The 26,634-nt window shown below is 43.3% G+C and overlaps 1 protein-coding gene across 1 annotated transcript in view; it reads left to right on the plus strand.

Annotated features, from left to right (window-relative positions):
• Nucleotides 1–26,634, plus strand: part of ADAMTS8 (ADAM metallopeptidase with thrombospondin type 1 motif 8) — a 159,859-nt gene that overhangs the window by 86,259 nt on the left and 46,966 nt on the right. Inside the window, exons 2-5 of the mRNA XM_069224463.1 lie at nt 5,069–5,308; nt 6,860–6,992; nt 10,123–10,290; nt 12,567–12,865. Of these exons, the coding sequence (XP_069080564.1) occupies nt 5,069–5,308; nt 6,860–6,992; nt 10,123–10,290; nt 12,567–12,865 (840 nt within the window). The remainder of the gene's footprint in view (nt 1–5,068; nt 5,309–6,859; nt 6,993–10,122; nt 10,291–12,566; nt 12,866–26,634) is intronic.

Here is a 26,634-nt window from a genome sequence, read left to right on the forward strand (position 1 = left end):
GTGACCCACTTTAGAACGATCATTTTCATGTCAAAAAAAGTTGCTGTCATTCATGGTTGGCCCATATACTCAAACATAACTCTACTAGGTCTTCTGCACCAAAGCTCAACAGCAAAATTATAATATTTCACCAACCTGTTCAAGACACACTTTCAGTTCAGCTCTGATTTAAGGAAATATTTAACTGTGTATTTAACTGGTGATAACAGGGTTATTCCACTTTTTTGTGAACAATATATTTAAATAATTGCCAATTTTTTAATAACATGAAATGTCTAAAATATGACAATTAGGCAAGAAAGCAACCCCTGTCAAGCTAATATTTAAGACATTCAGGACCCAGTTCACACATTACATCTTTCAGTACGTAAAATAATACTACAGTAACACTACAACATGCAATTCACAAACCTATGAGTGGAAATATTCACCTCCACCTCACCTGTGTATGGGAAGAACTCCACACATGTACGTTTACTGCTTAGAAGTAAATGTGGAAGGGACTAGGGCTCTGTGGCATGTAGGGCAATGTCTACTACAATGACATAACACATTTCGGCCCACCAGCCTTGATCATTCTTACATGATCAAGACCGGTGGCCCGAAATGTGTTGCATGAGTTGGTGTCAGTTTCGGTAATAAGAGAATTCAATGCAGAGCCCTGAGATTAAGGAAGAGTTTATATATATGTATATATATACATATATATATACATATATATACATAGATATAGATAGATATAGATATAGATAGATATATGTATATATCTGTATATATAATTATATATGTATATATAATATATATGTGTACATATATATATAAATATATATATATATATATATATTTCTACAAACATTTGTTAAAAAAGAAAAAATAATTAAAATTATTTCAATACATAATGTGTAACAAAATTTAATATGGATTAAGTAAAAATAAAATGTTTACAGTGATTGAGCATTTGTTTTAAATTATCATTTAAAAATATTATTTAAAAATCAATATATTTACATTAAATTATTAAATGATACTCATTACTTTTCATGAACTAATTTTCTTTAATAGTGTACTTTATTAAATCTGTTAATCATATATATTTTTAATTATTTCTCATGTATATTTTATATTAACATATTTTTTATAAATTTGAGCAACTAATAGAAGTTCAAAATGTTTCCTATACTTTGCCCCACGAGATCTCAGCCGCAGTGATGGAGGTCTCTACAAATAGGTGAAAAGCTAATAATAGTAGCTTTACACTCGTGAATCTGGATCCACCCCCTGTTTCAGGAGGAGAAAACATGTCAGCAAATTTGCACTTTGAAATGGTTAATAGCTAAGAGTGCACAATTTACCATCAAGTGTAAGAGAATTGTAAAAGTGTATACTTACCCATATGTAAATTTGTCTTTTTGGATAGGTTCCATTGCGCTTAAGCACCTAGTAAAACGCAAATGGGTTTTGGTTTATCACATGGTCGATATTCTCAGTTAAATACAAAAGGCATTTTGCTTAAAATCCAGTGTAACCTGTTTTCCAATAAATGTATGTGGTTTCTCGAGCTTTCTATGTTGTCTCTCAAGTTGGGTTCTGTTCGGACTTCCACCATTTATTTCTCACATGCCATCAGCCATTCATTCAGACCAGTATACCATAGATCACATACCCAGTCTTTATCCTGCCTTCAGTGTATTTCAATTTGTCATGTATATAAAAGTAGGCCTTCTTATGCTGTACAGTTTTGCATGTGTTTTCTCTCAGGCAATTGGTGTCGCCCCAACAAAATGCTTATTTTTCTGGCCCAGTCATGTTCCACTGCACAGTGTAACATGTTTACCACCCTTTCCCAGAACATTTGGACAGTTCCACATGATCAGGACACCTGAAGCAGGTTGGATCCGTCAGGTTGGCACCACGAGCACCCTGTGCATTGAGAGGGATGTACATGTTTTCTTAATGCCACAGGTGTGTAGTATGTCCTATGCAGATATTTAAAATGAATGAAACAGATTCTGGTATCCTTTCCATCTATTTAATTTTTTTCACTCGTCATTTACGAATGTGTTGTGGAATCCCTGTCCCATTTAGTACTGATCTATTATCTCTGCCTCCGGGGTCTTCACAAAGTTCTTTCTATAAGGAGGACAAAGGGCAGGTTGCGTGAGACAATGCTAGAGGTTCTAGAAGCTTGCTAGATTCCTGTGACCCTGTATCTTCAGATGTATGCAAGGTTTCCATTCAAATATACCTCTCATCTGTGAATAGCCATTATCATTTCATTCAGCTCCGAAACTCTTACAGTCCCCTTTTTTTATAACCAATTGACATGCCCAACCCCAAGCACTTGACACAAGTGAAACAAGGTAGGAGCCTCCGGGTCCTACTGCCACCAGGGCAAGAACATACATTTAAGGTCCATATCACCATTTTAGAAAAAGAAAGGCCTATCTTTTAAGCCCTTTGTCTCAGATAACCATTCGTGAAGGTTCTCTAAGTGGGATCCTGGTACTAGCACTCTGGTCACTCCCAGCCTGCCTCTGCTGCATGGAAGTTTTAAAGTGCTTACATTAACTATTGAACAGGCACCGCACAAGACAATGTAAACTAATAGACTGTCAAGTTTTTGTAGGATCTCTCTCGGTATCAAACAAAACAATCATTGAAACATATACAAGCATCTGAAAAGGACCACATCTTCACCGGGGCCACTTACCTGCCACAGAAAGGCATAATTTCACACTTTTTTGCACACTTAATTCACATTTTAGCACTTAAAATCATGGAAGTCAATTCACCAAAATGCCAGGGGTAACATCTCATACCCTTTGGCCTTAATAACATCACAGGAACTGACATTATATGACCCTTGGCCCAGATGTTTTCCATGAAGGCACGTCACATGGCCCTAACATCACAGTCATGGTCTCTTACACTCATTCTGACTCACTCACTTACATTCGCTCTTAATCTCACTCATACCTACTAACACTCGGGCCAATAATTTACTAATGCTTTGCACCATATTTGCATGACTTTTGTGATGCCAACTTAGTGCTAAGTGTTAGGGTGGGATTTAATAGCCAACACAAATCCTGATTTGCTTTGGATGTTATTTCAAACGCAAAATTGGGCAATGTACTGCTTAGTGTTAATTAGCGTCAACTGGACGTTCCATAGGTGGTGCATGGGCATTCCTATGCAAATGTCCATGGGTATTATACACAAATCCCTATTTCCAAACAGTGGTAGAGAGGAATTTGCATGTAAATCTTACAACACCTGGATGCAGGCATAACAAGAAGAAAAGTCTCCTCATTTTCCAACTTTGGATGTGTGCATCATACAGCAAAAAGTGGGAAAAGCCTTAACACATAGCAGTGCACAGAAAGTTATCCCCTCCAGGACAAAACCTATGCTTTAGAGAATGCATATACTCTTGCACTGTGTCGCAAGGGTGTGTGCATTGGCGCATATCTGCCAAAAGTACACAAGCGCACAGGGAGAGAAAAAATGCACCATATCTTAGAAGATATGGTGCAGTTTTCTCTCCCTTTGATACAAGACAGCACACCATCTTTGGTACAGCACTGTCTTGTGTCAAACAATAGTAAGTTTGGGCCTCAATCACACTCAGGCCCTCATTTTGCCTGCCAAAGTCCCGAATGGGATGACGGCATAAGCATCCGTCCCTCCGCTGTACCTATTATGAGTTTCCTTCTGGGCTGTTGGGCGTAAACAGCGTTTCTGCCCGCCAGCCCAGCGGGAAACATTCCGCAACATTGAATTCAGCTCGTACTGGAGCCGGTGGCAATGGTGAGGTGCTTGAGGTGCATCAGGTGTGACAGTCCGTAAATCGGGCAGTGAAAAGTGCGACGGGGCTGTCCACAGGGGCCCCTCCACTGCCCATGCACCGGCACCCCATTGCATGGCGGTGGGACCGCCAAGCAAAGGCTGGGGGAAAGGGGGCTAGTAATCTGGAGGGCAGTGATGCCCTGATGGATTAAGACCGGACTGCTGCTTTGGCTTTGGTCTCATGACCGCCATGGTTGTAATGAGGACCTGAGTCTACCCTCACTACCTGTGACTGATTCTCACTCACTTTCACTCACAGACACGTACTTATGCATACAGATGCTCACACATGCAGGTTCTTATCTCACATAAACGCCCTTTCACCTGAAAACACGCACACAATATACATATAAAAATATGTTTACTTACCACAGCTGCCACCATAGGTTCTGTACCAGCTAAGTGTACTCCATTATTATATTAACAGTGAATAAAAGGGTATTATTCACTAATAATATAAAGAAAAACGTGCTGAAAATAAGGAATGCGGAGCCGCCCCGTGCCCTTGGCACTGAATTTGCCACCTCTGAGGCCAGGGGTCGCAAAGGCAGTGCCATGAGTGGCAAGGGGCAAGCCAGGGATCCCCTTTGAGACCCTTGAGGACCTTCAAATGACGTGCATACTAAAAAATATCAAGAGTTCTGACATCAAATTTCGGTGACATTGTTCACAAGGCACAGATTTTGATGAAAAAATACTAATATGCATTTCAATTATTTATGTACATTTGCTCCAAAGGTCTGATTCCATCACCCTATATCTAAATGCGGGTGATGTTAAGGGGAAGATGAGGGGCGGGGTCGGCCAGAGAGCTGAGGGGCAGAACTTTTTTGCGTGTGTGTTAGGAAAAACTAGCTGCTTTATTTCTGAACATTATGGCACCAAAATACATTCTACAGAGTTGATCAAGAGAAAATGACTCATAAGGAGTAAGGGATAGGAAGTTCACAGCGGCAGAGAAGACATTTTACAAAGTAAGCGATGGTAACTGTGGTCCTCACCAGATTTTCAGCAAAACCAGCGGCTAAGTAAATTATTCCCTCTAAAGTCCATAGTATGTAATTTGACCTTGTGTGGATATTCTGGAATTTGTACATGAATTCGGCCAATAATAACTGAGTTGGAAACACCTGAAAGTAATGTTCAATTAGCTGTACACCTTCCTGTTTTCTGGGACAAAGTTAGTTACCTGTTTGTGGACGTCCATTTCTTTTTGCAGAATCACATCTTAACAATGATGTCTGTGGCTGCTCGGATCTACAAACACCCAAGCCTGAAGAACTCGGTGAGCCTGGTGGTGGTGAAGGTGTTGGTGGTGGATGATGAAGAGCAGGGACCTGAGGTATCGGATAATGGTGATCTCACACTGCGTAACTTCTGTAGCTGGCAGCAGCGCTTTAACAGTCCTAGTGACCGCCATCCAGAGCACTACGATACAGCCATCCTCCTGACCAGACAGGTAAGGGAACCGGCCCTGTCTTACCTTGCCCTAAACTTGTTTTTTGCCATTGCATTTTAGAAAGTGATTTACAAAATCAAATTAAATGCTGTGATAAAGTGAAAAACCAGTACAGAATGAAAAGTAAAATAAGGTTGCAATGTACACTTCCCTATGGAAGGAAGCAGCTACGATGTTCCAGAATAAGTAAAAAGATGAACTATTTCCTTGTGAAATAGAAATCTACAAAATGTCTAGCTTGTGATCCCTCTTAAAAATGAGCAGTGGTGGGTGAGTCAAGGTCAAAGACATTGACATTCGGTTGCCATAAACCGAAAGAATGGTAGAAAATGTTAGATGGTACAGGTGTCATTTCCCACTAGGAGTAAATACAGAAAAATGTATTCAATGGAGCGTAAACTTTCAACAATTCTGTGCCTGTGCAGGCAGGGAGATAAAGCTGAATAAGTGGGAATTTTCCAGGAAATTGCAGTTATTGATATAAAAGGTGCATCAGGGCTTTGGGGCACAGCACAACACCCTGTCAACTCGTATAATCAGTGACAAGGTGCATCTACAGATTCATGCTATACGATCGTGGGAACTGTGTGGCTCCGTGATGGATGAAACCTTGCCTTTGAAACACAAGGCATGGCATGGCCACCTGTGTAATGGCTAGCCAGAGAGACACCATGTACCTAAGTGGCAGGAGAATCTTGAAAACATGCTCTTCAGGATAGACTACAACCGAGTGCATTCTTAGTGCACCCACAGCGGCTCTGCTTTCTCATTGTGGCAGTCCCAAGTGTACAGCCCTGGCCAAAACTACATTTGAGGGGAGAGAAGAAAAGCACTGCTCCATCCTCACCTTCCCCTCCTCGCAGTGTTGCTGCTTCTGACAAGGTTCTCTCCTTCTGCGTCCTAATGTCACCCAAATGCTTCTTCAAAAAACCCAACTCATTTCATTGACATACTTAAACAATTTGCCAGTAAATGTCAGTTTCGCTCTAGTGCGTAAAGGTAGCTGTTGATGATCAATATGCCTGTGATCATCTTGATCCGCATGAGTAACTTTCCCATGCGCACCTGGCTCAGTGGCATTTCATCCTTGCCATCTTGCAGAGGTTGACCTTGATCAATAGCATATTGCTCACGTGTAACATATTCAGTGGCGCACTAACCCTGAGCAACTTGCTCAAGGGCATCCTGCTATGTATGTTTTGCACACAAAACCTTTGAACTGTGCACCTTAATTCTACAAACATAGCAAAGGTACACGTGGCAGATTCTGCTTGAATTTGATTTTGTTTATTGCTAAAGAATAAGATACAATGTATGTTTCATATTTTCGATTCATTCAAAAGCGAAAAACCCTTATTGGGTTGATGAAGCGTTGTTTATTTTCTTCACTGGTGGGCATGTGACTGATGCTCCACAATTCTGCAAAAGTTCAATGGCTGCGGCAACTCACAACCTGGTAACACTTTGGAAAAGTATCCTAGCTCTCCTCATTAAAGCCTATTTATTTTTATGTGCGCTAATTGTTCATAGAACACTCATCTTGCCTTGTAGGACATCTGTGGGCATACAACTTGTGACACCCTTGGAGTGGCAGACATTGGTACAATGTGTGATCCCGGCCGAAGCTGCTCCGTTATTGAAGATGACGGGCTTCAGGCTTCATTCACCTTAGCTCATGAGTTGGGTAAGTCATCTATAGTCCAGTCCTGTCCCTGAACATTGGCTACCAATGCAATTTCTATTACGTGTTTGTCTTGTTGCAATCTTTCTAGACGTTACAACGCTCCCAGTGCTTCAGGCCTTTAACTTGCAAATCTCCAGTAAGACATTATTGAACAAAATACATATTTTGTCTCTTTAACCACAACTACCTTCAGAGCATGCCATACACACTAAAGAATCAGGACGTGGTATTTACATTCAACTCTGTAATGTGCTTCAAACATAAGGGGCTGTGCATTTACAATCACGCACATCTTGAACAAAATACTACAATCTTCATATGCTCTTAGCAAAGCCATGGTCTCAGTAGTGTAAAACCGCTTGAATGTACCTCAAACCTAACCTGAAGTACCCCTCATTCCATTACCAACCTGTTATTCCGGCATCATTTCGATCTCCACTGATGCTCAATTCGTTTTCATTCTGATCATTTTGGCCCTTAAAATCAGCTTTGTCAGTGCACCTCACTCCGTTCTGAGGGAGATTTCCCAGGGTTCATTAAATTCACTAGTGTGACCACAACTAGAGAAAGTAAGTTTGGATGTTGATTTACTGTCCAGATGTCACTCTGCCTCCTAAATACTCCGTTAGAGTTTAAAGAAAGTCATGACATTGCAGCTTTTGAGTTGTTTTATTTCCATCTTTGATGTACTCAGTCAGGTTGTGATGTACCATCTAATTCTAATTGTTGACTTCTTAGCGGGGTATGTTGGAACTCTTGACTCAGTAATATTCCACTGCCTTTGTATACGAAGATTAAGACGTGTATACTGAGATTGAGACGTGTATATTGAGATTGAGATGATTACACCGAGACTGAGACGTGTACACTGGGATTAAGCCAGATTCAAAATATGTCTTTTCAGTTGCCCGAGGCACACATTGATGGTGCAAGTTTCAGTCGCGGTCTGTTGCTCAGTATAGAAGTGACAATGCAAGGAAACATCATCCAACATCATTAACATAGACATTATCAAAAGGCGGACTCACCTATTTATGACCAGGATCTCACTTCCCTGTCAACAATACTCACCACTCTTCTCATAAGGACGAAATACATCTTAATACTGAATAGTTGGCTATTATTTCCAGGACTGAGAGCTATTTGAGGCTAGGCAAGACTGAGATTGCATACGCATTAATCAAATCTGCTCAGATTGTCTTCGTGTGTTAAAGAAGGGAATCCTTAGAGGATCTATTGAATGAAGTTTAAATATATGTATGAAGCTGGTTTGTTTAAATGTCATTTAAATATATGTATGAAGCTGGTTTGTTGTAGTCAATTCAAACTATTAACACTCTTGGATATTCATAAAACCATGCTTATTTTTAATGGATTATAACTGCATGAGCACACTGTAGGACTAGCTGGGGAATTTCATGCAGGCTCATTTGGAAGTCCTAGTTAGTGAAAAACAGAATTTCTAAAATGCCGAGACTTGATTCTTCCTTCGAATGTTAGATGTGTCTCTCAGTGCTCTGTGTTTCTTATAGCATTTCATATGCACTTGGGACAGACACCAATGGCCTATAAATCTAAAAGGGACCTAGGTCTGGACATTTGTGCACCAGGTTGGCCCCTCATGCTTATCTCCATTACAGATCCCAAATCTATGGGTAATGACTGCGTACCATTCAAAGAACTCACCATCCATAAAGCAGCTGCCTGGTGGCATGTGCAGTAAGACATGCAACATTTAATAGGCAAGGCTTCACTTCTTCAGTAGCAAGTGTCCAGAACTCATTTTGTATACACACAAGCAATCCCTTTACCTGATTTATTTCACAAAATAGGCCAAGACTCATGCCTTTCCTTTAGGATTTATTTAGATTTTCATATAAAATAGTATTTCCTGATTTTCATATAAAATAGTATTTTTAAAAGTATGCTCACTGTGTCGTTTTTATTGTAAAGTACTTGAATTTGCATAAGCATGTTCAAGTCAGACAGGAAAAGCCTCCTTTAATGGAAACTCCCTATTTGTAAATCAATCCCACGTGCAGTTCAATGCAAACACAGGAGCGGAGGTGGAAGGATGTACCTAAACACCTACTAGCATTAGGAGAGACGTGAACACTTCACTGGGCTGAGCTAAGACTAAAAGTGGCAAGCCTGCACCTGAAAGAGGCTGGTCGAAGAAAGCCAGTGGTGGAAACGGCCAAACCCAAAGCCATCTATTGCAAGTTAAGGGCTAAATTCCGATCTCTTTGCAAAGAATGGTTTTCACAGGGATTGGAATTACAAGTTGTGTCATAATGAACACTCCCTTGCAGTTTTCCCCTTATAAATCCTGGCAGACCAAACCTCAGAAATCCTATCAAGAGAAAAGGCCTTTAAAAAAAGCAAAACATGCGGAATTGAGTTTCTTAAATGCAGAGTCCACATGTTATGCCTCATTTTAAAGAGTAGACCAGGTGATATTTACCACATGTGCAAACACCTCACTCTGGGGTAACACTATGTACCACCTGTTGTAAACACTAAACCTCACTCTCACAAACTTGTAATGAGGGCCTATCGAAATTGTAAGCAACCGGGTAGCTTGACAGATGATTTGTCAATACCCAGACCTGTTGACTGCACTGTCTTCTTGATCCTATGTTATTCCAATACTGAATTTAGACATCTGGTACCACAGCTTAAAATCAGATAGGAGCCAGAAAAACAAGCAGGGTTACCAAAGTGCTCATTTCTAACTCAAAGCATCTTAGAAGAGATGTGTGCCAAACACAAATCTCAAATACAATAAAACCACAGTCATCTGGCTCTAATCCAGATCTGTATCACTCAGAACAATTCCAGTGCAGACAGAGGAAGGCACGTTCAAATAGTTCTATGTACCTCAACCTAAGTACTCTCTGTTGTGCTGTCGCACCAAGTGAAACTATTAGATGCAAGAATATGTAATATTGAGTATATGTACATCAAATGTATTATTTCTTTATATTATTCTATGAGAGTACCGTGGCCAGAAAAGTATTGGGGAAGAATGAGAAATGTATTGTGTCATGGAATTCTAAATGAATGACGTGGGTTATTCGTTCCCCATCATCGTCAACCCAAATCTCATTCTTGCATCCATGTGTGTTAGGACATGTTATGAGCATGCCCCATGATGACTCCAAGACCTGCGAAAGACTCTATGGCGATCTGGGGAAGCATCACATGATGGCACCAACGTTTATCCGCCTGAACAAGACCTTGCCATGGTCCCGCTGCAGTACCATGTACCTCACTGACTTCCTGGACAGCGGGCACGGTAAGAGGAGCCAAGAAGGTCTCTGAGTTTTATAAATAAATGTCGGCACAGGGCAGATGGTTGTGTGAAGTACATACCTGTCAGCTCCAAAAAGTATTGAATTAAAAAAACTGCTAGCATATCTGTAAATTAGAAAGTACAAAATAAGCACTACAGGTTATCTGTCCATGCTGAATCTATGCGCTTTACTTGATGCCGCAAAAGGCGATGGATCTCTCCGTCTCCAAAAGTAAAGCACTGGGATGCACTCCCAGCATTCATTTCTACAATAACTGGGATTTATATATTTTTTGAATTAGCATCACATCTAACCACAATAAAAATTGCTTGATATGGCCGCTCCCTCTTCATCCAATAAAGCAAAGCAAAACCTCTGCAGCCACAAGGTGTAGGCACATGGGGGCATATTTACAAGCCCCTAGCGCCTTCTTGTGCTGCCCTTGAGTGAATTTTTTTTATGCTAAGGCGGCATCAAGGAGCCCTTTTTTCCGTGCCAGATTTACAAAGTGGTGCAATCAAGCATTGAGCCACTTTGTAACCCCTTGCGCCACATTATGCCTGTACCAAGCATAATGTATGCAACAGGGGTATTCCCCGTTAGGAGGCCCAGAAAGATGCTTCAGTGAAATGTACGAGATTTCAGTGCACCATTTTTTCCAATGAGCATCCCCACGCATTGCTGAACTAGCGCCGTCATTTTTGGTGCTAGTCGACCAATGCGCCACAATAGCGTCAAAAATATTGACGCTATTATGCTAACGTGCATCAATGTGCCCCGTATTATAAATACGGTGCTACCATGGTGAGGTTAGGGGGACTGAGGAGGGCGTAAGATAATTGGCACATCATAGCTGATGCGCCACTTTCTTGTAAATATGCCCCATTGTTTTACTACAAGTCGAGCTCCTGATTCAACCATTGATGAATGCTCTTAATATTAACAGAACACATTTCTCAGGTTCAAGTACATAAAGTAACGTTTCCAAGCCAACATATGTTGATAAAGCAGTGAAGCCGCAGGATGCAAACCTGAGCCTTCTCATTCACTGGCCTGATACAAATTGTTTCAAGTAAATATTTCGCTCAGACTCCATTTATTTCACCTCTAAGCATCCATAGTATAGGTCTGCCAGCAGGTTCTATGGAACCAGATGCCATTAGTTCCAAGTCACCAAGCACTCCAATTTCAATCCAAAGAGTATACACCGAGCTACGAAGGATATTTTTCTGTTTCATCATAATTTCCATTTTCATTCCTACCCATGACCGATAAAATGGTTTCGCCATGGTATTGAAACAATAAGTAATACAACAACTGCCATTTCCCTCACTGAATATTAAATTACTGCCCGTGTACAGAATGCAGTTTCAGGTGTCCCCACCTGGACGAAAACCAGATGCCATGGGTCATGTGTTCTAGGCACATGGCAAGTGGTGATAAGTGCTTTCACTGCCATCTTTAAGAGCAACGTTACCAAACAGCATATTGCTCTCAGCGGATCAGAGTGTATGGTTTGCTATATTTCATGTGTAGAAATAATAAACAAAGGCATTTAACCAGCTATAACCAGAACATAAGTGCCTAGATCTGCGGAGCAAGATACAAGTTCATTTAAGAGTCTTTCACTTGGCCCAAGTAAGACTGGGCCATGTCATTAGGGTTAGCGCTACTGTGCTGTGTAGTTGAGGGGAAGACTCTTGAGGCTTTCCATCCAAAGGAAAGTGGATCAGTGTTATGACCTGGGTTACCTCTACAGGTTGTTCTGCAGGAGTGATGGGAAAAAGGGTAACGCAGCCCTCCACCTAACTAACCTTCGTAAATTATGGCACTTTTGTCCTCTAAGTAGGAATGAGTCTCGAAAAGTTGGTACACTCTAAACTACTAGTAGACTGCAATAAGGAAAACTAACGTTTTTATGACTCTTAGGAAAGCAGTCTTTCTTTTTTTAATACCAAAATTCACCAAAAGCGTGATATATAACACGCCTGTTTCGTTGACTTTCCCCATCACTTTATAAAGAACTCAAGCTTTTCCCTTTGATGACCACTTTTATTTTTCTTACTGATCTTGATCTTTTCATCTGCCCCTTAACTGGTTAATTTTCAGCTAATTTATAAAGCCAGTTCCTTTAACCAATTTCTTTCTAACCAATCTCTTGGCTGTGTAATTTTGCATATCTTGGTCTAGCTTTGTCCCTAAGCTTTGTCCCTAATAGCCCTACAGTCTGCTCTGCCATGTGCCACTGAAGAATAACACCATTGTTTCCTCTCCACAGGAGATTGCCTTCTGGACTCTCCAGCCAGCCCCATCCTACTTCCAGCAGATCTACCTGGTCGGGACTCCTTGTATGGACTGGACAGCCAATGTCAGCAGGTCTTTGGCAAAGAGTTCCGTCACTGTCCCAACACAACTGATGAGGACATTTGCTCCCAGCTGTGGTGCCGTGTGGGCGACGAACCTATGTGTCACACTAAAAATGCCAGTCTACCCTGGGCAGATGGAACTACCTGTGGTGACAGAAAACTCTGCTTGGATGGGAAATGCTTGGAAGAAGAAGATGTGGTGAAGCCAAAGGTGAGACAGTAGGAATGCTCACCGCATGTTTCTGTTTCTCTGTGCCTGTGTCACCCCAGCTCTCACTTAATGTAGGTAAAATAGTTTGCTTTATCCCAGGGGTCTTCAAACTTTGGTGGGGGGTGCCAGGCTCTGGCCAAAAGAAGCATTATGCTGATAACAGGGCTTTGTTTTAAGCTGAAAAAAATGAGCAGGAATAAACTGGCCTGTAATGGGCCATCACTAACATGTTTTGTCATTTATATCCAATCTCAGAGCATGTGTCAAAAGGGAAGGGACTCTAATTACTCTTCAAATCCCCCACCGACATACGCCTAATAATGACACTGTGGATACTTTTACACATTAGTAAGGCCTGCTTCCCCAGAATGCTTTGTTTGGCATCACGCATTTGATTGCATTTTTAAAACAGTAACATAACTTAACTACAATGTTGAAATAAGTCTATTCATATTTACACATTGCCAATTTAATAGAACAACTGTGAAAACTCTGGAGGGAGGAACAGTGTTATTTTTTTTTCCACTGGGGGGGGGCTGCGTTAAAATGTTTGAAGACCACTACTTCATCCTGATCTTCAATCTTGGTCACATTATCACGTAAAAGAAAATAGCTAGGAAGTCCTCATGATTATAAAGGTTAAGCATCATTCTGTGTCCAGATGTGTTCTATTTGGTGTGCCAAGCTAACGGAAGACAGTACAAGAAAGCAAAATTGATAATTTTGAAACCAAAAAAATTGATCATTTTGAAACCAAAACATAAACCTGTCAAAAAGTCTTAATATTGGAAAGACTCTGCAAAGGTTGCAGTAGGCTTTAAATATCAACAATGTTGTGTTCCTAAACATACTGTAGTGTTATCGTATGCACAAGGCGAACACGTCTAATGCATATTTTTGTGTACAAATGTTTCTTTGTATCTGTATCTTATCTATGGGGTTTGGCAAATAATCGACAGACAAAAATCAACAGATTGCAGAAGTGGTATATACATGCAGTGTACAAAATTAGAAATTGAATGAAATGTTATTGGTTAAAGAACACTACTTTGGTCCAAAACGTAATGTGCTTCATACTGTTTCTAAAACTGTTTCTAAAACAGTGCGATCCGGTATTTCAGGGTGAATCAGTCTTCCTTTTCTTCGTAGAAAGGAACCTCTGGTGGTGTTGTCAAGCGTAAGGCATGTTAAGCCATTGAAGTTGAAAAACACCTTGGTCCAAGTACGCTCAAAGCAGGACATAAACGAGATGATAGTAATAGATGAGCTGAAGGATTGCCATTCTACAAAGAAATTGCAGCAGTATGGAGGTGGGATGGTAGAAAAGGGAGAATAGAAAACTGAATGTAACCGCCCCACACCACAGGAAAAGATAGACCTCAACTGGCTGTCCAGCAGGCTAAAATAGACCAATACACACCCTTGGAGCACTTGGGAAGGGGACCCCTGTGGGAAGACAGCTGTGAACCTGGACACTCCCTGTGAGCCCTCCAGATCGCAGGTTCTGGCTGCGATTAAGGCATCCAGTGCTGCTTTGCAGGCCAAGATTGAAGCCATCTCCCTTGATGTCGGGCTGTTGAGGGCAGATCTCCGGGTGGTGGCGAAGAGATCCATAGCCACAGAGCAATGTGTCAGCACGCTACAGGATGAGGTGGCATCCCTCAAGACGGCTCTCCATCCCTTAACAACCAAAACGGATACTCTGAAATGCAGAGCCGAAGAGGTGGAGGCTCAATCTCAGAGATGTAACCTCTGCTTTGTTGGCTTCCCAGAAGATGTTGAGGTTCAGTCACTGGAATTGTTTCTTGAACAATGGCCTAGGGAGGCCTGCCTGACCACAACGCTGTCCTTTGTGTTCGTGGTCAAAAGAGCACATTGTGCACTCACCCCAAAACCACCAGTGGGAAGTCCACCACATACTCTCATTGCAAGAATTCTGAACTACAGAGACCGGGACACTATCCTTCCAACAGTAAGGCAGATGGGCAACCCCAAGTTTGAAAAGCATGTGATACAGATTTTTCCGGATTACACTCGCCTAGTTCAGCATCTTCAGACACATTTTGGAGGTGTGAAGCAAAAACTCAGAGTCATGGGACTCCAGAACATGGTACTGTACCCAGCCTAGCTGAAGGTTCTTTATGCACACCACACCTACTTCCTCACTACTCCAGAGGCGGCTTGGGACTGGCTCAAGATATGTGGGGATGGCTGTGTCCCCTTGCTGCGGATGTTCGGGCCCCCCTGCTCGGAGACCCGCACACCAAGACCAATGCAGGGGAAGAGGCAGAGAGGGAGTTGAGTGCCACACACCTCTCAATGTGTAGTAGTACAGCAGGATCGTGCATTGGCACTAGAAGACCTATGGCAAAGGCAAGAAGAGTCCAGGAGACACATCACAGATCCCCAGCAACAGAGATCTGAGAGAGAGGAAGCGACAGCACTGGTTGAAGAGGTGACGCCCTCCAGCTCAGATGACTGCAGCAATGGTCTCATGTATGAGAAACTGCCCACCAACGGATCCTGAGGCACTTCACAACCATGAAGGGGTCCCGGCAGAGATCTACAGTGGGGTAGGGCATGGGTCCTGTGCCTTGAGCGTAAGACTATGACTGTTCACAAACCCAAACTGAATTGGGCTGTCCCAAGAAGGAGGCAAAGTGTCATTAGCCATGGGAAAGAGTTGGATGCAAATTGCTGGGAGAACCACATATGGTCCCCCACTATCTAGCTGAAAGTCAGGAGTGGCTGAGGTGAGAATAGCATGTCTGAAATACTGCCACGGACAGAGGCGATATTGGTGTGCTTGGGGTGCTGGTAGTGACCTTCTGCAGTGTATCCCTGGCTGGGGTGAGTGAGTGAGTGAGTGAGTGGGACGGCGACTAGAGTAAGGGCATTGGCTTAGCCCCTTAACATAGCGGGCCGACTTGTGACCCCCCCATTCAGAGCTAGGCATGTGTAACGTTGTGAGTGTGGGAATAAATGGGATGCAATGGTAGTGTGTGAGAAATGGTATTGACTGGAAGAGAGTGTTTTGAGTTTGCTTTAGTTAGAGCACTGATATTGCTGTTTTTTGTTAAATATGGGGTGAGATGGGGATTTGGTGATGTTTGGGGAAACACAAGTTGTTTTGTGTCTACCCGGTGGGTGGGCGGGTTATCTGTAGTTACATTAAGCGTGTGGCAGCAATGAAAGTAGTGACACTGCTTGACAGAGAGGTGCAGGTCGGAGGGGGTGATGCTAAAAGGATACATAATAACTATACGTTTCTGACATGGAATGTCTGTGGGCTGAACTCCCATGTAAAACGATACAAGGTGCACACCTACTTCCGCAGACATGGAGTGCAGTTGGCTCTGTTCTAGGAGGCGAACCTATCAAAAGATGAGGTGCACAAATTACTTAAAAAATGGACAGGCAAACTGTACTCCTCCACATATTCCACATACGCCCAAGGGGTTATTATCTAGGTTGACCCGCAAGTTCCATTCCAGGTTTGGGGATGTCAGGCAGATTTAAATGGCTGATACCTACTGGTGCATGGACTTTTACATGGCATGGAGATGTGCCTGTTGAATGTCTATGTTCCGAAATGTGAAAAGTTTTCTTTGAGCAGGAGAAAGAGTTCATTCCCTATGTAGGAGTACCCCTGCTGTGGGCCAGTGATTTTAATTGCATTCTAGATAATGAACTCAACAGGCACCCCCCCAGGCCCGAGCCAAACCACACCACATATGACTGATATCCTTAGTGCAGTATTGAATTGTCTGCACAGCATAGATGTATGCAGGGCCGCACACTACTGCTATACTACTGCCTGCAAGACCTATACCTGCCTTCATAGGTACCTCATTTCAGACGACATGGTGCCGGCAGTGCCATGTGTCTGGGCATGGGCAGGCTCTTCTCAGACCATGCCCCAATGCTACTGGAGTAGAGGGTAGGAGGAGATTTCCTCGGTCCCCCTGTGGCATCTGCAACCTGAGACACTGAATGATGCACTGTTCAGAGGGGAGCTATGAGACATGACAGTGGGGTGCTCCATCACAAACTGGCTATCTACTGGGAGAGAGGGTTGTAGTGGGACTCACTAAAACTGGTGACTCGTGGGGAATGTCTTTCCAGAATTGGTGGCACGAGAACTTGACTAGAAAAAGAACTCCTCAAAGCAAAGAGGTCCCTAGGAGACCTTCAATGCCTACACCCTGACACAGGGAAGAAAAATGCAACTATGCTGCAAGCATAGCGCTGTATTGACAAGGTGTGTAATGGACTGGACTGGCTGACTCGACTCGAATACCGGTAGTTGTTACACCAATAGGGGGTTAAATCAGGAAGGTTGCTGGTGTGGCTGTTGCGTCAGGAACAACCCCCTCTCATCCTTTCCTTGCGATGACCGAACGGATGGAGAGTGACAACTCAAGATGGTATTAATGCGTTGCTTAGAGACCACTTAGGGGAAGTCTATAATGGGGGACCACACAAGACCCAACCGGTACTTCAGGATTATCTGACAGACCTTGACCTCCTGTACCTCGTGAAGGCACAAAGAAAAGTCCTCAACAAGGACCTCCAGCAGGAGGAACTAAAAGAGGCGATCGGACCATGATACAATGTAAGGCCCCTGGCCCAGAGAGTCTGCCACAGGAGTATTATCAGACCAACATGGACCTCCTGCTACCTTGCCTGCTGGAGACATTCCAGGAGTCCAGGTGACTGGGCTCCTTGCCGCAGTCCATGTGAGAGGCCAGATTGTAATACTTCTGAAACAGGGCAGAGACCCGGAGGATCCTGGCTCATAGAGACCCCTCTCCATGCTGTGTGTAGGTGCCAAAATACTGATCAATGTTCTTTTTGTTAGGCTGGGGAACATCATGACCAACCTTGTTCACGAAGACCAATGTGGCTTCATGCCAGGCAGGGGGACCCACAAGAAATTACTGATAATCTCTCACGTACTCCACTCCACACCGGGCACCAAGACACAAGCAGCGGTCACTGCACTTTACATTGAAAAAGCTTTTGATACTATGGAGTGGGAGTATTTGTGGGTCATGCTGAAAATGATGGGTCTGGGACCTGAATTCCTTGCCTGGTCCATCTCCTATACACCCACCTGATGGCACAGGTCCATACGGGCACTTTGATCTCTGGCCGTACACCCACAGCAAGGGGGACTCAGCAGGGTTGCCCGCTGTCGCCGCTCCTCTTTGCCTTGTCAATAGAGCCTCTTGCACAGTGACTGAGATGAGATATATGGCCAGATGGGATGTTGTGGTGGGGGGCCGCACCCATGTTTCCTTCCTTTATGCAAATGACGCGCTGCTCTACATTAGTAACCTAGTGCACTCGCTGTGCCAGCATTATTAGAAAACATGATGACTTTTGAGAAAGTATCTGGCTTGCGCATTAATCAGGGAAAGTCAATTCTCTTTCTGTTTTCAAGCCTGACCAGCTTAGATGGTGCAGCATTACCTCAAATAGCGATTGACTGGTATTGTAGTCATTTTTGGTATCTAGGAATGAAGGTGACCCACTTGGATGCAGCCAATTATGATCTCAAATGGGAGCAACAGTTGCCCCCCTGGAGGAATCCATCCGATTCTGAAACCATCTCCCAGTCTTAATTATGTGACGGGCAACACTAAGCAGAATGGTGCTGCTGCCCCATTACCGTCAGGTTCTACAGACCTTGATGTGCTTTATCCCCCAGGCCATGTTTACTAAACTCAACAGCCTCTTAATTTCTTTAAAATGAGCAGGTGGACGAAGCAGGGTAAAACTGGAGGTGCTGAAGCTGGACTCTGAGCTTGGGGACATAGGGGTCCACGACCTGTAGCTGCATTAGTTTTCAGTACTCTTACAATTTGCTGCACAGCAGCGTGCAACGCGACCAACAGATGACAGGGCCCTTCTGGCAGGTTGGGAGGGGGTGACGGATCTCCCGGGATACTTAATGATGGGATGGGGGGCCCAGCGGAGACCCCATACATAGTCCGGCAGGTGGCTGAGGCGTGGGAGTGGGTGGTTCAGTTGTACTCCTTAGGGCCCCATATGCATGGCTACTGCCTTTGAAATGGCTGCCGAGTTTTAGGCAGATACAGGCAGTGATGGTTATTACACAATGGTATGACGGGGGCTGTGACACCAAAGGAGACTTGTATCAAAATGGGGTATTCCTTACAAGAAACGAGACCTGGGAGTGCTACCAACTACCCTACAGCAATACGCCAAGATGTCTCATATGGTGAGGGTGCTGTGCCCTTCTTTCCCCATGGAGTCGGAGGAGTCCGACACACTACAGCTCCTCCTGGACCCAGGCACCACTAAAGGCATGATATCTCGCATATACAAAGCCTTGAAAGCAGATCCCGCAGAGTGAACGTGTCTGTGATTCAGGACAGGTGGCCCTTAGATCTGGCAGTCCCCCTCATGGATGCAGAGTGGCGGGCATTTGACAGGTACGAGAGGTGAACAGCAACACCCGGTTTAAGCTCACACAGTTCCACTACTTGCACTGTACCTATCTTACTCTCCAACGGCTACAAAAAGTTTATGCGGCACAGTCGTCTGGATGACCCCACTGTGGGTATGAGCCAGCGTTGTTCATCCAAAAGACCTGGAGCTCTCCCAGACTACAGGGTTACTGGGCCACTGTACTTGATGAGCTGAAAGAAATCACAGGGATACAATTCAAGCCCTCGGCCAAACACTGCCTGTTTGGTGTTCTCCCTGCATAGGTTTGGCCTGCGGGGCCTGGTACTATCTAAGCATTGCATTGCAATACATAGGACCCGGGCTCGTCCTCCTACCCTGGACAAATGGAGGACTGACTTGCACGAATGGGGATTAGCCCAAGAGAGGAGGCTAAAGCTGGTCCGTATGGACAAGTACGCGGAAAGGAATCTAGGAAAGCGGAGTGACATGTTAGAGGACCTGAAGACACAGGAGGCATGACTGACCACACAAGCTGGACACATGCAAGACACAAACACTGAGGGGCCCAAAGTGCAGGAGAACGGCCCGATGGGATAAGATAGACATAAGCTTCCGAGAGCCCGAGACTATAGAATACTGAGCTCTCCCCATGTGGGGCAGTCAGTTGATGCCATAACTGAGGACTGGCTTTCCCGAACCTACACACCCCTATTTCTACAAAGGACAACAATAGATACAACACTGACCCGCTGCTGTCACATATTGTTGATCTTTTTGTTTAGTTTATTTTCACATTATAGTAATTGTTGTCAATCGCATAAAAACTTGCAAAGTCCAGATCCTCAGGAAAGACGAGGAAGATTTTCACTGTGCTTCAGCCGAGCAACAGCACGTTAATGCTCATTGCTCCATTACCGGAGAGACGGGCGGTTTTAACTGATCTGAGATGCTCCACGAGAGTCCCCATACATACAATACCTGTTCTGCTGCACACTTCCTGGGATATTAAGGTAGAAATGCTCTGTATCCTTGACATGTACGTATGCAAAGTACACCCATTGTGTGCTGATGTAAACGCAGTGTGTAATAGGGTGACCACCTGGCATTAAGGCAAATTCTGGACAGGACTGTAAAAAATTCAGGACAAAGGGTCAAAATTCAGGACAAAAATTCAGGACAAAGGGTCAAAATTCAGGACAAAAATTCAAGAACAATCGTCAGTTTTACAGACACGCACAAGAGAGGCCATGCCTCACTATGTTGTCAGTGCATTTATTTACTCTTTTTTAACATAGCACTATTTATTCACTGTGGTCTTTTGTGATTGCCTCCTGGTATGCTACATTCAGGTGTCACATTACGTCCTTGTTCAGTAGTAAATTAATGCCCTTCAGTACTGCGGCAAGGCCATCACCCCTACCCAAATCTACCCGATCTTTCCTGAAGAGAAAGTAACAGCAACATTTTGATTATGTTTCTGAACATTTTAAAACCCCTGGCAAACAGTTTGGGAAACATTAAGGTAATTAGCCTTATTCTAGTTAACACAAATTGAACAAAAACATCTGGCTTACCCCAACCGCCCATGGACTTTCAACTTAACAAGGCAGGGCAGATGGTGTGGGCGACAGTCTCACACCTAATGTCAGGATGTGATGTACCCATAACTTGTCTGTGGTCTCACAGCACTAGAGTGTATGTCCGGGACTCTACATTTATCTCAGAAATGGGAGTCCGGACTACCAATCAAAGATAATAAAAGAGGAGGATGAAATCGAGAGCAAATGGGAGATCCACGGCAAGTAATTCAAAGGGTTGTTGCCAAGAACTGGGTAAATAAGGAAGAGAAGTACAAGGTGGGACAATTCCTAAAATCAGACAAGATGGGTCCACCAAGACTATTCAAAGGTATTGGGAACCTGGGGAGTTGTCTCTGCACACAGGAGCGAAACAGAAGGGGCACTGTCAAGTGGTTGAGCAAGCAACACCCATCCACCTTGGCAAACTCTTCTGGTGCAATGGTCCGCTGTTAGTGCTTTTGAAGGCTGAGCAGGGGCCAGACCCCTTGCAAGGTTGTGCAAGGCAATTGCCCACTTTGTCCATGTCTTTATATGGTTTTGAAATTGAGCAAAAGCCAAACTAGAGATCTGGGGTATCCCTAAGTGTCAAGTACACATAGAATCTTCAAAATATTTGGGATGTAAATTGCACAAACACAATTTACAAATTGTAAAATTTAATTAGTGTTTCTTTGACATATGACACTGTTTTTGCCTTTATATACATTTAGATTTCAACCTTTTGATACCTAATGATTAATATCTACCATTCTTACACTGATTTCCAGGAAAAAAATCTCGGCAGAGCGAACGGTCCCTCCAAGCCCAGTTTGCTTTTTGGTCTTCTCTTCTGCTTTCTGTAGAGGCCATGTGGCACTAGTGAAGATGGTGTGCTACCCCAATGATAGTATTATTTTGCAAACCTTCCTCTGCTCGTCCTTCATTGCTTCTTCAGACAGGCCACACATCTGATTTGGTCACTGCAGCGCCATCAGGAACTCTTTCCACTCTAAAACTAACTGTGACTGCGGGTGGATTAGGTCTTCTGGACCTAGAATGCTATTATTCAGCTGCACAGGTCCAATGGATGGCTCACTGGCTTTCTGCCCACCTCCCTGCATGAGATGGGGTTTACCAGTAAAGACTTTTAAGAAAGGCTTAATGCACTACTCATCGTTTCCTACTGACCATTCTACGGATCACCATTCAGGGTTATCATGCACAGCTTTCTCTTACCTTGCCAGAACCTGTACACCACTGCACTGACACTCTACTCTGCAACTCTGCACTCTACACCACTCTACTCTATGCCACTGCACTCTAGGCACTATACTCTACTCTACACCACTCTACAATACTCCACTCTGCACCACCCTACACCACTGCACTCTATGCCACATGAGTCTACTCTGCACTCTGAGACTTCACCACTCTGCATTACTGCACTCTCTGCTACTCTATTGTATGCCACACTACTCCACTGCACTCTATGTAACTCTACCCCATGCCACTGCACTCTGCGCCAATGCACTCTAAACAACTGCACTGTACGCCACTGCCCTCTACTCTGTACCACTGTACTCTACGCCACTGCGTTCTGTGCCACTTTACTCCACTCTACATCACTGCACTCACACTCTACTCTGCAGCGTTCCACTCTCCACCACTGTACTATACACCAATGTACTATGTACTACTGCATTCTATACCACTGCACTCTATGCCACTCTACATCACTCCACTCTACAGCACTTTTTCTCTACTCTGCACCACTCTACACTACGCCACTGCACTCCCTGCAACGTCAGTCTACTCTGCAATCTTTGCCACTGCACCACTCTACACTACTGCTCTCTCTGCTACTCCATTGTATGCCACTCTACTCCACTGCACTCTATGCCACTCTAGTCTGTCCCACGCCACTCCATGCCACTGCACTCTAAACCACTGCACTCTACACTAACGCACTCTAAACAACTGCACTGTACCCCACTGCACTGTACTTTGCACCACGGGGCTCTACACCACTGCTCCTATGCCACTCTACTCCACTCCACACAACTATGCCACTAACTTTAAGCCATGCTGAACAGCAGCTGCTCTGGTGTACAACATTGCTTATGGCTAAAACACATTAGCAAGGCCAATAACTCTTTCGTAGATGAGACCTATTGGCTTTACCAATGTTTGTTAGCACTATGAGGTACCGAGGTACCTGAAAGAACTGTGAAAAATACAATTACATCATAATAAAGGCTGCTACAAAATGCACAAATACATTTCGCTTAAATAAAAAAAAAGTGCTTCTCAAATACAGATTTGAATAATATACAGTTTATACCTAGTACTAAAAAATGTTATAACACTCCATTAAAACCACACACCCCACAGCTCACTTTGGAACACCATTACAATACCTCTCTAAAAGAAATATCTTTGCCACCAGAAAACTTCAAGTGACTCCTTTTAGTAAAGTCAATGCAGGTTTTGAAGCCCCTTTGCATTTGCAGATTTACCAGTTGGGCACATTTGCATGTCTTTAGGGAAGGAGAGCCCCTGGCAAGAAGGTCTGATTCTTATCTGTCTGCCCCTCCCTCAGAGCGCACGAGACTCCCAGCCTTCCAGTCCAGCTGGGGAGACTGATCTGCCCGTAATTTCGCCCTGCCTCCGTTGTCCTTAAGGTGAAAGGCTAAAATTACGGACAAATGCTGTCCGTGAAGACTTTCATCACGGACAACGGACGGCAGGGCGAAATTACGGACAGTCCGTGAAATTTACGGACGGGTGGTCACCCTAGCCTGTGTAACAAGATGTATGAATATTCGATAAAGAAATGTTTAAGAAAAAAGAAAATTTAATGTACTGTGCGTTTCTGCCCAAAAATGGATAGCATGGTAATCTCCCATTCCAAGATCACATCCGCATCTGCTTATGCCTTAAAAACTCGTTGACATGCTCTTCTTTATGACTAACGGGGTAGAAATGTGCGAAACATTAATGCCAGACAGGTTTAGTACCACACAATCTAAATGCATCTCGCCAGCATTTTACATGTCCCTAGTTCTTAGATTAACCATCACTCTCGTCAATGAAATTAGACAAGTGTTAACAAAACAAACTCCTCACTGGTAGCCAGGGACAGGGAAGTGGATGTGAGGAGTTTGAAGAGACAAATAAAAGGAAATAACATGAGGGGTGAAATGACTTCTAAAAATTGAGAGGAAATTGCTAAACAAGCATCAGAGTTGTTTGGCAAATGTAACTTTGGAAATTGTGACTTCGTTGGCTCTAATCCACCATCTAAAACCACCTTCCTGCGAAAGTGAGAACATTGACCTAAAAATACTCGAACCTTTGAAAGCAAGAGCAGGATTTGTGTTTGGACGTGGCATGACATCATGGTTCAATTAATTGCACACTTTCAATTAGTGCTTTCATCTTTGTTTTTGTAGGACCGCATATTCAGAAAGTTTCTCTAAATGTCTTGTAGTAGGTATCTTATGGTTTACTTTTAGTTTTCTTTGCAGTTTCACACTTTAAATTTTAATGAATGTAGAAGTGGTAGGCAAGAGGACCCCCTAGACTAATTATGTGGATACACCCTCTTAATGAAGAGAAAGTCTCTTTCCCAATGCAGGATTTCTCATTAAATAAAAGCATTAAACCAGTGGTGGCAGGAATCAGAAACCATGGCCATCATTAATGGACACTACCACAGTGGCTACTGGAAACCTTGTCGCTGAAACTTTGCAGCCACTGGGGCTAACAAGAGCTTGGGCTGTTGTACTCACACTCACAGTCATTTCATAATCTACAATGAACAAAGCTCCAGTTCCAGGGTGATTGATGGTAAGGTTGCATGAATCACCCAAATCAATTCCTGTTGCTGCATAGCTGCATTTTATGTAATTGTGTAATGTGAAGAGCCCAGATCCTACTTGACTACTTTACCCAATACATCGATCTACTTCTTTGGTCCAGTCATAAAAAGGAAAGCTATTATATGGGAATATTAAGACCTCAGATACTGTTTTGCTACGCCATGAGAGGTATGTCCTCATTATTGCCATTGGCTACCACCTAAACCTAGTTTACCAATGTGTTTAGAAAAATCTGTCGGTGTTGGTCTTTGAAGTGCTGAAGACTGTCTGGAAAGAATTGTCTAAAATATACAAAACACACATAATGATGCTTCAGAAACTGGGGACACTAATGGTCTTTCCAAGGAAATCGGTAAGAGGGTTAAATAAGTATAAGGTCACTCGCCCTAATAATACAGGCCACCTACCCACTTGTATAGTAAAATAAAACCTATACACACAAAGCTAGGAACTAATAATAGAGAAATTACACACTTGTTCACGGGCAAAATGGGATTTATGCAGCAACAACAGCCATCTGTGATTGGGGATATCGTGCTAGATACCTTTGCAACCAAAGCAGAGACGTTTGTTATAGATGAATCTGCAGCAGAGGAGTGTAAAACGGATGGTATACAAGAGGCCAGCTGTGTGGCAAAGATGGACCTGGCATTGTGTCTGAATATGCAAAGGACAAGAATCCAGAGAATCCCTCTATATCACCCTCGTACCTGGCAAGTTCATGGGTCATAAAATACTACACTCTCCATGATCTACTGGTCCTGCTTAAAGATATGACACATGCTGAAGGCGTGTTATGAGAGCCATCCAATAGGTACAGGGGTGCAACCAACAACGGTGCTGCCAGTTTGAAGCCCGGCACACAGTCCAGTGACTGCAAACCATATTTTCTGGACTTCCCGTTATTGAAAGGAGCATCTCCACCCCATTTAGAGGATCGGGATATTGTTATGTTTGTAGTTCTGAAGGATCTGCAAAGAGTACTTGCTTCTTTTTTATCTCCACAATCCTAATCATGGTACTGCAATAATTCATTACACCTAGGCCTAAGAGTGATGTTGACGAAAAATCAGGGATATGTCAAAGAGCCAATTAGTAAGTTACCTGGGTCATCAAGTCACTAAAATGCCAAACAAAACTCAGTACAACATCATTCCGTTCACTCAAGCAAGAAAGAAGAAGCCAAGCCAATAAAAGTATTACATCACGTTCCAAATATTGAAATTACTAGAAGAAGAGCTGCGCAGTGGTACACAAGGCTGGCGAGGCCAAGAAAAAGAGAAAGGAAACTGATGCTTGAGTAAATTATTCAATGTACAAAATGTTTCATAATCGGATATTGTCAAATCGAACAAAATTCCAGTAGTAAAGTCAGCTGTATAAAGAACAGATGATGAATGGAATGCTGAACAATGTCAAACATTCACCCCAGTCACAGATCTGCACCTCAATCCATTGGTGTTTTTTGCTCACTTCGCCATTCCAGTTTGGACACAGTCACATGCAGTTCCGTCTTGACGCTGCTCTTCTTGGGAACAGTCCAGCCCGAACTGCCAGGCCAGGTCCTTCCCGTACTCGAACACAAGCTTTCTGGGAGCGCTTTTAGGGTATTGTTAACGCGTCCCTCTATGATAATTTATTACAGGACTCGTTTTAGGCCAATTAATCTTTTGACCCAGTTGAGAGACACCTTAGGACGAGATAACTAATCAACATGTCAATCAATACATCAATAATGTCATCAATATTTATCACAACAATACATTTCACTCTAGTCAATGACATTTAATTAATTCAAAACAACACCATGACCTTTCCGTCATGAATAACCACACCAGTTTAGTATAATTTTAGTAATATTTATTCCCTATTAGTTACATCACTACTAGCA

Source organism: Pleurodeles waltl, chromosome 3_1 (genome assembly GCF_031143425.1).
Source record: "Pleurodeles waltl isolate 20211129_DDA chromosome 3_1, aPleWal1.hap1.20221129, whole genome shotgun sequence".
Lineage (NCBI taxonomy): Eukaryota > Metazoa > Chordata > Amphibia > Caudata > Salamandridae > Pleurodeles > Pleurodeles waltl.